Here is a 16236-nt window from a genome sequence, read left to right on the forward strand (position 1 = left end):
TTGAGGTTGAATATATTGCTGCCGGTAGCTATTGCACCCAACTTTTGTGGATGCAAAAACTCCCATTTGATTATGGTATTCGTCAAGAATATCTTACCATTTATTGTGACAATACCTGTGCCATTAACATCTCTAAAAATCCTGTTCAACATTCTCAAACAAAACATATAGAGATATGACACCACTTCATTCGGGAGCTTGTCGAAGATGGCACACTCACTCTTCAGTTCATCCATACTGATGATCAGAAGGCCGATTTGTTTACTAAACCTCTTGATAGCAAATGGTTTGAATTCCTACGCCAAAACATTGGTGTAATCTCCACGGAGTGATCTCTCCTCTTTCTCCTCCTTTCTCATGCATTTGCATCTAGTTTCATGCTTTGCGTGTTTCTTTATTTTTTGCTTGGTTGTTTTTCAATTTTTGTTTATTTTTGCTTTTCATAAAAAATATTGAAAAGTCAGAAAAATACAAAAACAGTGTGTATTTATGTATATTGGTATTTGTGTACCTTGGATGGCCATTGAAATAAAGTTTTCTAAACTTTATATCTCTTATAGCTTAGATGAGCATCTCAATGCACAACTAAGTAAGTGAGCTTTGTGGCTTGTGTTTGTGATGAGTACGATTAAGTTATCTCTTATATCTTAACACTCATATCACTTTTTTTGACGGGAAGGACTAGAAAATCCTAAAAGAAAGGCATAAATGACTACCTCACCACTAAAGCCCGCCAATCATGTATAACATTTATGTGCTTCGACATAACAAAATTGTGATGTTTTTGGCTTACATAATTGGGTATTTCTTTTCTTTTATATGCCCATGCATTATATGTTCAAAAAGAAAATATGCAAAGAAAAACAAAAGTAAAAAAGAATCAAAATGCTTTTAAATATGATTGAAAGCGTGTTTCTAGGACATGTGGGAGTTATAGGATGTACCTCGAAGGTGACAGTCCCCATCAAGCAGTTATGATTATGTGTGAGTGTATTTGATTTTCTCATATCTCAAATCATCATAATATGAGACATTTATGCACTCTTGCTATGTTTTCACACACAACACGCAAAATTTTTTACTACTTTTGATACATGTGCAGGTACAATATGATTTGGCCATCACAAGGAATACATGTGTTAATATATGCTCACTAAACTGTCTTAACTTGTTTTTGAAATATAAAATTGGTTAGACTTGTTTAGTGTGTATGTGTGTGTTTTGGATCTTGAATGTTTTACATTATTGTTGAGAGATGTTTTAAGGGCTTAACATGTTGGTTGGATATTTGTTTGAGTAGCTTTCTTGTGCATTCATCTCTCTATGTTTTTCCCTTCTTGAAACCTCATTTTCTTTAAGCTCAACAGCTTCTCGATAGATTCTCTTCTATCGAGCCCTTCTTTCTTCTTTTCTCGACAGATCTTAACAGAATCTCTATCCATCGAGCTTTCTGGGTTTCTTCTAGATAGATTCTCGACAGTTTCTTCGATCCATCGAGCCATTTTTCTAAACCTTCTATCTGGTCGATATATTCTCGACAGATTCTCGATCCATTGAAGTGTTCTTGCCATCGACAGATCCTCGACAGCACCTCGACAGATTCATTTCTGTCAAGATTTAGTGCTTGACAAATTTCGACAAATACTTCGATCCATTGAGCTGCAATTTCTATTTAAGGGCTGAGCGCGTAGCAAATATCATTTCTCACTTCTCTCTCTCTCGACAGAAAATCTTTCTCTCTCACTCCAAACCCTTTCTTTCACTCAAAACCCTCTCCCCTCGTGTTTTTCGGCCTAGATCAAGCTTTAATCCTTTGGTAAGTATTCTTAAACCCTCTTTTTCATGCATTCATGCACTTTTAGACCTAGGTTTTGGGGTTTTTGAAAATTTTTGGGGTTTTGAGATTTTTGTGAAATTGTTGGGTTGGGTGTTTTTGATTTGATGTTATAGGATCATGTATTGCATTCTCATTGCATTTTAACAATGTTTCATGCATTTAGATGTGCGTTTGATATTATTGAATGTGTGCTGGTAGGATTGGATTGGGTTTTGCCCATAAAATTTATTATTTGACATTTATGACCTTATTTCTAAGAGAAGTTATCCTTCATTAATAAGAGTATGTTTGAATCAGATAAAAGTTCAGTTCAAAGAGATTTTTGTGAAATTGTTGGGTTGGGTGTTTTTGATTTGATGTTATATGCTCATGTATTGCATTCTCATTGCATTTTAACAATGTTTCATGCATTTAGATGTGCGTTTGATATTGTTGAATGTGTGTTGGTAGGATTGGATTGGGTTTTACCCATAAAATTTATTATTTAACATTTATGACCTTATTTCTAAGAAAAGTTATTCTTCATTAATGAAGGTATGTTTGAATCAGATAAAAGTTCAGTTCAAAGAGGAGAATCCTCTTATAAGTAGTACTAGTCTCATCACATGCACTTTGTGCGTGCAATGAGGCTTTTTTTTTTTTTTTTGGTCTAGTGTCATAATTTTCCATTCATTTAAATTTTTAGATTATGACACAACTAAAAAAATAAAGCCTTAAAGCTCTCATTTAGAGAGATTAATCTGTTTAGACTGTTTTTCAAAATGGACTGATAATTTTTTTTATCAAATTTTTGGATAAATTTGTTTTGAAGATATGAATTAGTAAGAAAGTGTCTTATTTTATAAGTATTTTAAATGGAGTTTGAGATATATTTTAACTAGGTTGTCCCCTATTTTAAGGTAAGGTCTAAGAATATTTTTGAACCACGTTAAAGTCTAGCTCAAAAAGAGGTGATTCTCTCTCTTATATGTATATAGTATAGATGGATTGGTAGATATTAAATGCATTTTAACTTTTACTTTAGAACACACTCGTCAAAATAAACCATTCATTAAAGCAATCAACAAATTCTCTCCGCAACCTCATCAAAAAAAAAAAAAAAACTCTCTCCACAACCAAAATCTTTAGGCAACAACCAAACTTAGCTAGTTGTGCTTGTGGGCAGAGAAGACCAGCTTTAATTGGTGATGACAGAGTTGCGATTCAAAATTTAGCAAATGCATTAACCTCCCCCTACATTACAGGAGAAACCCACGTTCAATTTCAAACAGACAACACCCAGTGAAAAAAAATTAGCAAATAATGTCTCTAAAGCTGGTTGTTACGTTTCTTTTCCATCGTACTATATTGTTCTAATCCTTTTCGTGTCTATTTCAAGCACTAGGCTTCCTTATTTATACCCAACTTCAATCTTCTCAACTGCATTTATTTTTTCGTGTAAGTGCTTTCTCTTATTGCTTTTTTATTATTATTATTATTTAAATTTACCCCTTCTTTTCCAGATACTTTTGCTGCTAGTTTCATTTTCGTAATCTTATTCTTCTTTAGCTTCCACGGAAAGTAGAACTTAGAAATGCTCCATGATCAATGACTTGTTTTAGAAGCTTCTTTGTTCTCAAGAAGACATTTTGTGCATTAGTTTTCTCATCTAACACAAAGCCTTAGTTTAGGATTCTTACAAGTTTTCCAATATACATTTGGATACAACTTCAATGGTTCTTGGTTTATTGTTGGACTCTTATATCATCTTTCAATCTTAATTTTAACAGGATTTGTAGGGGGACAAAATGGCCGGACTTTCAACCTCCTACCTAGGATTTTTTATTTTAGTTTTATGTTGCTGTGCATCCAACATGGTACAAGCAACAGAATACGCGGTATACAAAGACCCGAAACGGCCTCTTGGTGCTAGGATCAGGGATCTAATGAAGAGAATGACTATTGAAGAAAAGATTGGCCAGATGGTCCAAATTGAACGTGCCAATGCCACTGCTGAAATCGTGAATAAATTCTATATTGGTATGCATATAGATTGAATGACTTCTATTATTGCATTGCCTGAATTTTTTGAGCAATAATTTCAGGAATTGTGTATTTGAGATTTTAATAAATTGAAAAAAAAAATGGTTATTGCTATAGGAAGTGTATTAAGTGGTGGAGGGAGTGTCCCTGCTCCTCAGGCTACTTCCCGGCAATGGATTGATACGGTGAACAAAATTCAAGAAGGGGCTCTTTCCACTCGTCTTGGAATCCCTATGATATATGGAATTGATGCTGTTCATGGCCACAACAATGTGTACAATGCAACCATTTTTCCTCATAATGTGGGGCTTGGAGTCACCAGGCAAGTGCTTGAGGTTTGAATTAGCATTTTTACTGAAAGTTCATTTTCTAAAAGTTATCAAAAATATAATTACACCTAAAAAATGAAGTTTTGAATGCTTTACACAAACAATTGAATTAAAAATTTAAAAGAAAAAAGCTAATCCAAACTCACCTAAAAATTTCTAAAAGCATATATAGTCAATATTGGATAAAACCAGGTATGCATTTCATGTATATGTATTTTATTGCATTTAATTCTTGTTTTAAAAAATTTTATTATAAATTTGCCTGAATACTATTAATTGTAATTTTCTTTTGACAATAAATAGGACGACTTAGTTACGGGTTCGTCCACTTGAGATCAAAATTATAACAACTCTACCCCTTCTAGGCACATCAGATGCTGATCTTGCCTTTAATCATTTTTATGTATCCTATATTGATTGAAATTCACAGAAAATCTGATGTTTTTTTATATGAGTATTTTAGCCTTATAAGAAATGCAATGCTTTTAGATTCTGAATACAATATTTCTGTTTTGTGTTCAACATATAAACTGATACGATCAATCCATTATTCTGTGATACTCACAAGATGCATAAATTAAACTTGCTATACACATTCTGTGATCTACTATAGGGATCCTCAACTTATAAAGAAGATTGGGACTGCAACTGCACGTGAAGTTCGAGCCACTGGAATTCCTTATGCTTTTGCTCCATGTATTGCGGTAAGTAAAAATTTCTTCATAGGAATGAACTATATATAAAAATAACCTGAACACCTGTTTTTGCTCTTAAAAGTTTAGCACAAGAGTAATTTTAGTCTCTGAAATTTAAATTGATCGCTTAGTCCCTTAGTGACATGGTGAAATGAAAAATTGAAATGACAGTAATTATTTTGAAATTTGATAAGGAATAAATCGATCACAAAGTCTTTTAGATTCTAAAGTTGATCACTTTATATTAGACTAAATGAAATCATTTTAAGATTTAGATACTAAAATCACTCGTGTGCTAGACTTTTATCTTCTTTTTCTTCATCAATCGTATATTCTCTGTTAAATAATGCAGGTCTGCAGAGATCCGAGATGGGGTCGATGCTATGAGAGCTATAGTGAGGACCCCAAAATTGTCCGAGCGATGACTAAGATCATCTCCGGTTTGCAAGGAGATCTCCCTGATAAATCTTGGTTGGGCAGACCATATGTTGGAGGAAAGTAAGAATTAGTGTCTCCTTTACTTTATTACTTTATTTGATATTTGTTTCAAAGATGGTAAATTTCCAAAGTTTTGCACACTGTATGTACAAAACCTTTATTATAAACTAGTGCCAAATATATGTGAAATCCATACCAATGTTTATGATTACATTGCATACAGGCATAAGGTGGCAGCTTGTGCAAAGCACTATGTTGGTGATGGAGGCACAGTCAAGGGTATTAATGAAAACAACACTATAGTTAGCCAGCGCGAATTGCTCAGCATCCACATGCCTGCTTACTATAATTCAATCATTAGGGGTGTTTCTACTATCATGGCATCCTACTCAAGTTTGAATGGAGTGAAGATGCATGCAAACCAAGAGCTGTTGACTGGGTTTCTTAAGAATAGACTCAACTTCAGGGTAATTTCTAATTTAGTTTTAGTAGTTTTTATAAAGTCATTGTCAATTTTAGTACACAAATCTTATAAGCTGACATGACAATGAATATATTATTGACACCTCAACAACATAAAAAAATAAATAAATAAATAAATAATTCTTAATTTCTCTTTTGTTTTTGTATTTAGAAGTTGACATTTCAATTTGTAAAGTTCATGTAGTAAATTTTGTAAAATCCCATCACTCTCTTACAAAATATATGCATGAGAATATTTCTAATGAATCATGGGTTGAACCTTTCAGGGTTTCATCATCTCAGATTGGCAAGGAATTGACAGGATTACCTCTCTACCACATGCAAACTACACATATTCTATTCAAGCTTCAATTCTAGCTGGAATTGACATGGTCAGTCACAAAACTCAGCTAAAGATTTCTTCAAGTCATGTGCATGGTTCCCCTATATTTGTTTTTTTTAAAAACTGAGTGCCTACAATTATTCCTATATCATTGGAAACCTTTGTGTAGTCTTGCAAAGATTTTCTAATTTTTTACAAATTTATGACAATGAATCTTCAAAATTTAGATATGTTCCCTTATGAGAATTCTATTTCCTTATCCAATAAAGCGCGTTTTTGCTTTGTTTTCATGCTGCAAGGAATTTTTTTTGAGAGCAGAGAGAAAAGGATATTATGTCACTGTTACATAAAATCCTAAATGGCAGTATGAAAATCTTGAAATGTTATTTTTCACATACTGATATAGCTTATTCATAGTTCTACCAGTTTGGTTGATATTTGTCTAAAATATTGCTATAGTTGAGATAGATCATAGATGCCTGATTTCATATTTGTTGCAGGTCATGGTTCCTTACGATTACCCAGAATTTATTGATGGCTTGACCAATCTGGTTAATAAGAATGTCATTCCCGTGAGCCGAATAGATGATGCCGTAAAGAGGATCTTGCGGGTTAAGTTCACCATGGGTCTCTTTGAGAACCCTCTGGCTGATGACAGTCAAGCTGATTTGCTTGGAGCCCAGGTTAGCTACTTAATATCCCAAACTAATCTCTTTTTTGGACTAATTTTTGAACTTTATAATCTCTTTATTTATCATGGTTAATTTTTCCATGAGTTTTTATTTCCTTTTTTATATATATATATATATATTAACTACTACAATATAAAATCCACTATTGTTTTTTTTTTTTTTTTTTTTTTTTTTTTTTTTTTTTTTTTGTTGTTGTTGATAATTTGATAGTTGGGGGACTTGGGAAGGGAAAATTTGAACCCTAAATGTCTCTATTGTAAATACAAGAAAGTGCCAACTAGTTGATCTACAAGGCTCTTGATTATAATCCACTATCTATCTAATTCATATATAGTCTATAGATTTTGACATAAATGGCTTGTTATATTTTGTATTGGTCAACTCTTGATCAAATTCCATGTTTTTCTCATTAGGAACATAGAGAACTTGCTAGGGAAGCTGTGAGGAAATCACTTGTTTTATTGAAAAATGGAAAGTCTGCATATGCTGGGCCTGTTTTGCCCCTCCCCAGGAAATCGCAAAGGATTCTTGTTGCTGGAACTCATGCAGACAACTTGGGCTATCAATGCGGTGGTTGGACAATCGAATGGCAGGGACTTGGTGGCAATAACCTCACTTCTGGTACATATACTCTACCAATGCTATACATTGTTTTTTCCCCCCAATGGTCTACTTTCTGACTATTTCCTTTTCAATTAGGTTTGTGTGCAAATTATAATGAATTCCATGTGATGTGTATGTGTGTGCGCAGTAGCTAAGTTCATGTGGTGAAAAACCAAAGAGGCAAATTTTACTTTTCATCCTAATTTTTCTTGGAATTAATCCCGTAGTTTGAGAATTGATGTGATGATAGATGTCCACTCTAAATTAAGGGTTATCTTGGACAGAAAATTGCACTAGCGTACAATATATGAATTCTAGGTCTACTCACTGTGTAAAGTCGACTTAAAAGAATTAAAATAACTAAATTTCCTGCATATGAGAATCGACCATCAGACCAATAAATTGAAACCCTAGAGTAAATTTCCAACACAAATCAAGCATGATTGTAAGACTTGACCAATTTGGAAGATTTTAGGTTGGAGAAAAGCATTTTTGCATCTTGAGGTATATCTGTTTTGCTTTGGCTGAGATTAGTAGGTCTTATTTGTATGATGTATATGTGTGTGTGCTGGTTCTCAATCTGAGTTAATAGGGCTTGTATCTATGTGATGTGTGTGTGTGTTGTGTCTCTATTTGAGTTGTTGTATTTGTATTTGTGTGATTTATATATGAGATGATCAATTTTGCTCTATTTTTAAATATCTATAGTGATTGTGCTAATAAGGATTGTTTTTTTGGAATATGTTCATGATTAGGGTATGCATTGCATGATTATTTTTCGATTGAATTTACTAAGATATGATGACATTGTATGCTACGTATAATATGGTATTTTGTGTATATAAATGGTCTCATATATACGAATAATTAGTAGAGTTGGGTTGCATGTGCATGCCTTGCTGCTTTGTGTTTGTCATACATTTGTTGCGTAAATATTCAAGAGATTGTTTGATATGGTTTATGCTGGTGATGATATAACTATGTATGATGAACCTTTTGATAATTATTGTTTATCTTCTTTATTTTTTACTGAGATTTTAGTGATTTTTTTTTTAAACCCTCTATACCCATATAACTTCAGTTTACGATCACTTGGTAGTAAGTGCTTGATAGTTGATGTAGTTATGACCCTGCCATTAAGTTACAACATGAAATTTTAACATGAAACATCCTAACTCTATTCATCCATATTTGGAACCTGTATTTTTTTTATATAAAAAACATCCACATTGGGAACTAGTTGATTCTTTTGGGGCTGCTTTCATTGTTCACCATAAAGAAAAAGTGCTCACTTTAAGTGCCATTAATAAAAATGGATGATTTTCATGTTTTCCAAATTATCTCCTTTTGCAAGATTACATTTGGTTATTCTCCAATAATGCATCTGCCTTCCATTTGCCATTCAAATTCAGCAATCTATCTCATTGAAAGAACCACTATTTTATGACAGGAACCACCATCCTCAAAGCCATTAAAGACACTGTTGACTCAAGCACCCAAGTGGTCTTCAATGAGAACCCAGACCCTGCCTTTATCAATTCTGATGACTTCGCATATGCCATTGTTGTAGTGGGTGAGCAACCATATGCAGAGACTAATGGTGATAATTTGAACCTCACTCTCCCAGCTCCCGGACCAGATACAATCAAGAATGTATGCAGCCATATCAAGTGTGTTGTAGTTGTCATCTCCGGGCGTCCCCTTGTGATTGAACCATATCTTGAATCGATGGACGCTCTTGTGGCTGCATGGCTCCCAGGTACTGAAGGTCAAGGTGTGGCTGATGTTCTTTTTGGTGATTATGGATTCACTGGCAAGTTGGCTAGAACTTGGTTTAAACGAGTTGATCAACTCCCAATGAATGTTGGGGATGCACACTACGATCCACTCTTCCCATTTGAATTTGGCCTGACAACTCAGCCAATAAAGCAAACGTAAACAACCATCTCCCACAGGAAGAGGTTTTTTTTTTGTTTTCATATAAGAGTACATGATTGTATCTTTCAAAAGCTTCTAAATATTTGAGATGTTGAAATTTTCTTGTCAAAACTCAAAAGCTTCTAATCTGACAAAATTTGTTTGCTTCTAGAGTTGCAAATGCATCAGACTTTATGTTTGAATATTGCCATTTCTTCATAGTGCCTCTCTAGAGTCACCACTATGAGTCTATGACATTGATGTTGTATTTGCTTTTCTTTTGGAGTGCAAGCCTTAGGAAGTACTTTGTTACATGAGCTACAGGATCAACACATCATTGCAGCTGGAATATTGCACTTTTCTGCACAATGATATTGGCTTAGTGATGAGTTAAGAAATTGATTATAAAATTATTTAAAGATATAGCTAATACTCCATTAATTTCCAAGAGAACATAAGAAAAGAAACATTTTTACAAGAAACTTTAAAGAAATTTCTCTCAAGTCACAAGAAAGGGAACAATGGGCCATTCCATTGTATATATAGTATCACAAAAGTAAGGCTTTGTTTGGGTGTTCATAAGGGAATAAAATTGAATGATCATAAGAGAATGGAGTAAAATGGAATAGAATGTATTTAAACAAGAGAGAGGAATGGAATAGAATGGAATGAAATAGAATTAAGTAATCTTATTGGATGTTTTAAAATAAAGGAATGAAAAGTAATGAAAATGAATGGAATGTAAGTAATCTTGTTTGGGAGTAACATAGAGGGAATGGAATGAAATTATTTTATGACAATATTACTATTGGACCCCAATTTTAAAATAAATGGTTGAATATATGGGGATATTTTGAGAGTTTTAGTAAAAAAATTCATCAAATTTATTTTCATTCCCTCCTATTTCTTCCAATTTCGGGAGAATGAAAATTTGAGGTTTGAAGATAATAAAGAGTATTCCTACCCATTTACTTAAACTCTCTAACAAGAGAATGAAAGAATATTATAAAATTATTCTTTTTATTCATTTCCATTTCATTCTATTTTCTCCTCCCAAATGAGGGCTAAGAGTTGCTACAGTAGCTCTCCTGGAGAATAGAGAGCACTGTAGCAATTACTATAGTAACTCCAAACATTTTTCTCTCTTAAAATAATCCCAATTGAATAAAAAATTATTCTCTCTCTGTCTCTCATCACTTTTCTCTTTCGTTCTTCACACTCTCTTGCTTCTTTTTCTCAACGGTTACAAAATACAACATACCACAATTAGAACAAAAACACAAAACATAATCAAAAGATTCCAAAACAAAAATAGTCTTTCTCATAAGCCTAATGAAATCAGAATAATAATAGCATGAAAGAAAAAAGAAAAAAGAGAAAGACCTATCTGAGCTGCATGTTGTTGGCTGTGGGGAGGAGGACAAGCTGCTGTGGAGGCGGAGCAGATTGACAATGAGGCTTTGCATGGTCTGAAAGACATCATGAGAAGACGAAGACAACTTGATTGTCTCTCTAGTGTGAAGGATCTCTATGGGTCTTTGTTCTCCACCAGTTTTCTCTCTCTGTTTGAGTCTTTAAGTTTGAGTTTTTGTTTTGGGATGAGCAGGGATGGAGGTAGCCTTAGAATATATACTAGGTATTAGTTTTAGAAAATTTTTTCTTTAAAATTACACTTTGCCCCTTCAATAATATCATTAATTCTTTTAAGAGTAATGTTATAATCACAAATTTTTCTACAATATTTTTTACAAATTATTGAGGTAGCAAATTTTTATTAGTTCGTATCTAAACCCGCCGTTTATATCACTTTTTTACTTATTAATAACCACTTACCATATCAGTAATTTGTAAAACATTTGTAGCTCTAACATTTTCATTTTTTAAGACCACAAAAAAAATCTATAAATTTAAAATTTAAAACAAAATATTCAATCCCAAAAAAATTAGCCCAGCAACAAAAATTACTAATAATGAAGCAAAAAAAAAAAAAAAAATCTAATCAACCAATTTTACCCAAAAACACGCACCAAATTCAAAAAAAAAAAAAAAAAAAAAAAAAAAAAGAGAAGAAAAAACAACACCTATAGGCTAAGCCACCGCACATAACCAGCTACAAAGTTGCCCCCCTAACTACAAGTCTAGGTCCATTCCTAGGGATGAGATATTTTCTATTCTAAACTTTTGGTATGCAGTGGAGAATGGGTTGCAAATTGTAATTTTAAAGGAGTGTGTGGTGGAAAAATGGGTTGTATATACAAAAGGGGTGTGTTCGTGTATGGTGGAAAAAATGGGTTGATGATAAATTAGAAAAATTATTGTCCCATACTTTTTTCTTCATTTTCGAATAATAATAAATTAATGAATAATAAAAAATAAAAAATAATAATAATAATCCCAAAAAAGGTAAAATTAATGAATTTTTTTAGAGAAAATTATGTTATTGAGCTAAATTCATTCTAAATCACACAAATTTGATAAATTTCAAATTACATAGAATTTAAAATTTAAAAAAAAAAATTGCTTAGGAACAACATAAATTTGATAAATTTTGAATTACAATAAACACTAACAACTCACTATATTGGGAGATTTAAAAAAATATGGTTGTTTGGAATGAATAAAAAAAAATAACAAATAAAGAAATAATATTTAAATGAGATAAAGAAAGGATAAAGAGTGCATTTGAAAAAGTAGGTAGGTAAAGGGTAAATGTAATTATTCACTCTTTAAATAATACAAAAATTTGGACATACTCAAAGAACCTAAAACACCCAATCGTAATCTTTTGCTAATATTATAAACCAAAAAAAATATAAAAATTTGCCAAAACATACATCCCAATTTTGTTTGTTGCTTTAGAGTCTATGTTGTATGCTCCCCATGCTAAAATGATAATTTTTATAAAAAATAAAAAATAAAATCTAAAATTACTACAAATTTTACTACATATAAATTATATATTTTTTTTTCCATAGACTTTCAATCTACGGCATCCGCTTTTGTGATATTTGTTCTTTATCATCAAACCAAGACACCAATTTGTTTTTTGTGTACGTAGGGATTAAACCCCAGATCTCTTATTAAAACATAAGATACTTTACCAATTGAACTAACTGGAATCCATATATAAATTATAAACTTATATAATAAAGAACGTAATTGGTTTCATTTTAACACAAAAAATCAATGTTCAAATTATCTTTTATGAATGACACATTTATGTAAGACATATAGTAAAATTTGTAGTATTTATAGTATCACTCTAAAAGAAATTTGTTTGAGATGTTAATTTAATCACATATGACTAGAAGTAAAGGTCGTGATACAAAGATTATTCTATTTATTTGACAAAAAAGGGTAAATGTCTCCATTTTATTGTTATGACTTTTTTTAAAGATAAACACAACATACTATATACATGTACCATTTTTTTCTTCCATTTTTGTATTTTTATGCCGAATTTTCGAAACATAATTTTAAAAAATATACGAATATATAACTTTCCATATATTAAACTCATACCATATTTTACTAACTATAAATAGAAAATATGTTTACTTGTATTATACATGTGTTTGAACTTTGAACTTTTACGTTAATGCCAAGTTAACATCCATCAAGTTTTATCTTTTAAACATTTAAAAAGCCGTTTTACAAACTAATTTTTATCTGATCTGTAAGAGCATTAGCATCCGAGGATGCAAAAAAGTTCCTATTTTATACCCTTAAAATCTATTTTATTTATTTTACCATTTCATTTTACAACTCACCCAACATCTCAGTTTCTATTTTTCTATATCAACAAATAATTTAAACAAATTAATTCTCTCTTCTCCATTTTTTTTTTCACTCTGCTATTGCTTACTAGAAAGTCTTCCTCTCCTCTCGATGCATCCAACAACCAAACCCATCTATACCACAAGCCTAGCAACCAAATCCATCCCTACCAAAATCAACTAATTAAATCTATACCAAACCAACAAGAATCTAGACCCAAAATAAACATAGCGAAACCCCAACAAACCCATTCCAAAATTACCCAAAACCAACAAAAAAAGTTACAAAAAACCCAAATCAAATAACCCAAAACCACTGAACCCGATGCCGCTACACCACCACAAACAAACCCAATGCCGCCAACAACCACCTAAACACCAAAATCAACCAACAAAACCAATCGCTGATCCACACCACCAAAACACAAAACCAACCAAAAACCCAACCACACCATTAAAATCCAAGCCAAAATACCCAATCTCTACACTGATTCAACCCAAGCCAAAATACCCATCGCATGCAACCAATTCAACCTAGCCCTAACTGATTCAAGCCACGGCTCCAGCCCTCTCCACACTGGCCACCACCGAAATTGAGACCCAAACGACTAAAAAGGGAAAGACAATTGAAACCCAAACCTAATCTCAAACTTGATCTCCATAGTGACTTATAACCAAACCTGATCTCCACTATGAAACCCATCCAACACCTACACGACCACCACCGAAACCCACCACCAATGCGAATGGAGCAACCATTTAAAATAACCCACCACTTTAAACCCAATAACCACCTATTCAAACCAACCAAAAACAACTCAGAAAGAAATTGAGGAGAGAGAAAAAAAAATCAAATATAGAGTGAAGAGGGGAGAGATATAGAAAGAGAGATAGACAGAGAAAAGTAGAGATAGAAAAGAGGAAGAGTCAAAGAAGAAAGAAGAATGGGAGAGAGAATAAAATATTAGATTTTAAGTTTACAACCTTTGAACAATGGGTTGTATATGTAGAAACTTACTATTTGCCAACCTGGATGGAGCATGTTTTTCGGGGTTTTGGTTGTAAAATAACAACTGTGGGTATTTACACCCCCCCCCCCCTAATGCAGTGTATGGTACTTCCAATCTCAAAATCACTTTTAAGATTTCGTACATTTGACAAATGTTTGGGAGATGCAAGTTTTTTAAATTATTACAAAAGTACGTGTAAGATTATCTTACACGTATTTACTAATTGTGCGCGTGATAAAAAATTAAAAACTAGCTTACTAGTTATTTCCTAAAAGAAAAAAAAAAAAATGTTTGGCATATACACTCTACAAGTACAAGTTCTTGTGGGAGGAGTAAGGTTAAATGCTTAAGTATTCAGGAGAGAGTTTTACGCACATATACACTTAGAGATTGTTTGGCATCAGCTTATAAGCTTAGGTTTTAGCTTTTAACTTTTAACTTTTTTTAGCTTTTATGTACAACTTTTTAAAATCTTATTTTTTTTTCCGCATTTTCTCACTTTTTCAATTTTTTTAAGGTACAAGTATACTTTAGAATACTTTCAGTAAAATATTTTCAACAAAAAATTAAATAAACTGTTCCCAAACATACTTTTAAATTAGGCTAAAGTAATATTTCTATCTCAAAAATACAAAAAAGGGCATTAAAAGCTTGTGGTTGAATATTAACACGTGTCCTTAAAAGGACTCTTTTGGGGAAAAAAAATCTTGGAAATAAATCACTAGTTTGAACGCATAAATTTATTGTAATTATATCACTTGTGCCTGACACCTTATCTCATGTTTAGCAAGCGGATTCCCCCAAGACATTACCTTCCATCCTCGGGGTAGTGGGGTTTGTTCAGATTTGCTTACCAAGGACATGTAAGTTTGTGTTGTAGCTCAGTGTTCATTAAGTTTGGGCCAAACCCAAACTTAGAGATACTTGAATTGGGCCCAGTATGGGCCAGACTTTTGCCTTCCTACAATATATATATACACACACACACACAACATGACACTATCCCATTGAGAAGCCACTTACCTCGGATGGCCAACCAATATTATGTCAATCGAGCACCACCTAATAACAAGGCCTATTACAAAGTACCATCAAACTTGTCTTCGTAGATCGAAAATGATCCCCTAAAATCAAATTGAGGGCCTAGAGCCTAACTTGCCTATCCCAAGGCACTTATCCTCAAAGGATATCAAACAAGTGTACAAGTGATCCAAAGGACCCTAACACAATCAAGCATTTTGATTCCTGACTGCAAACAATGTGCATTTACCAATTTGATACAAAATATGTCATTATCAAACCATGATAAAATTAGTCAAAGTAAAACACTTGTTGAAGAAAGCACACATGAAATTACAACCTCGTATGACAATCATCACAACACAAGCCAAGAAATTCAGTCCCTTAACTCATATAGGCATTTTTCCAAACACTTAGCATGCAACATGTATAATGTTCACAATAATTAAACAATTACATAGTTAATACTATCAACCTTCACATCTGTCAAAATCTTTCCAAAATGTAAAGAAACTCTCTCAATAGTTAATAATAATGATAGTAATCAATGGTTCATTGATCTAGGACATAAAATATAGTGGGTTATGTCTAAATCATTTTAAGAGAGCAAAATCGTTCTTAGAATATGTGCTTCAAAATAAGTAATGCTCCCACAATTAAGCTAATATCCACAAGAACAAAAATTGAAACTGAAAACCTAGCTCAACTTACCCAAAAAATTTCAGAGTCGTTGAGTACACCTCTTCGACCGGAGCGAAGCCATCGAGTATCCCTAGACCGAGCTGTCATAAACACCAGTTCTTGATCTCTCTTCTCCCTCTTTCCCCCTCTCGGTCTCTCCCTCTCTCGATCTCTCTTTCTCTATTGCGGTCTCTTTCTTTCCCCCGGTCCTCTTGATCTCTCACTCCTCTCTCTTTCCCCCTCTCTCTCATCCCAGTTTCTTAGATGTCGAGTGTGAGAGGTGGGGATTAATTTTTTTCTTCAAGGGCGTGAGGGAGGGAAAGATGTCGTTCCCCTCTAATTTAGTATTTGTTTTTTTTTTTTAATTAATGTTTTTGTGAAATTAAGAAATAAAAAATAAATATTAACTAA

At 32.8% G+C, this 16236-nt stretch overlaps 1 protein-coding gene across 1 annotated transcript; it reads left to right on the forward strand.

Annotated features, from left to right (window-relative positions):
* Positions 1 to 2889: 2889 nt before the first annotated feature.
* On the forward strand, positions 2890 to 9509 carry LOC126721998 (uncharacterized). The gene is made up of 10 exons (XM_050425137.1): positions 2890 to 3274; positions 3607 to 3856; positions 3977 to 4181; positions 4802 to 4892; positions 5236 to 5381; positions 5545 to 5788; positions 6071 to 6175; positions 6627 to 6809; positions 7232 to 7439; positions 8872 to 9509. The coding sequence occupies exons 2-10, from the start codon at positions 3625 to 3627 to the stop codon at positions 9357 to 9359; spliced, it is 1902 nt and encodes a 633-aa protein (XP_050281094.1). The 5' UTR covers positions 2890 to 3274; positions 3607 to 3624; the 3' UTR covers positions 9360 to 9509.
* The last annotated feature ends 6727 nt before the right edge of the window (positions 9510 to 16236 follow it).

The sequence above is a fragment of the Quercus robur genome, chromosome 4 (assembly GCF_932294415.1).
Source record: "Quercus robur chromosome 4, dhQueRobu3.1, whole genome shotgun sequence".
NCBI classification, from domain to species: Eukaryota; Viridiplantae; Streptophyta; class Magnoliopsida; order Fagales; family Fagaceae; genus Quercus; species Quercus robur.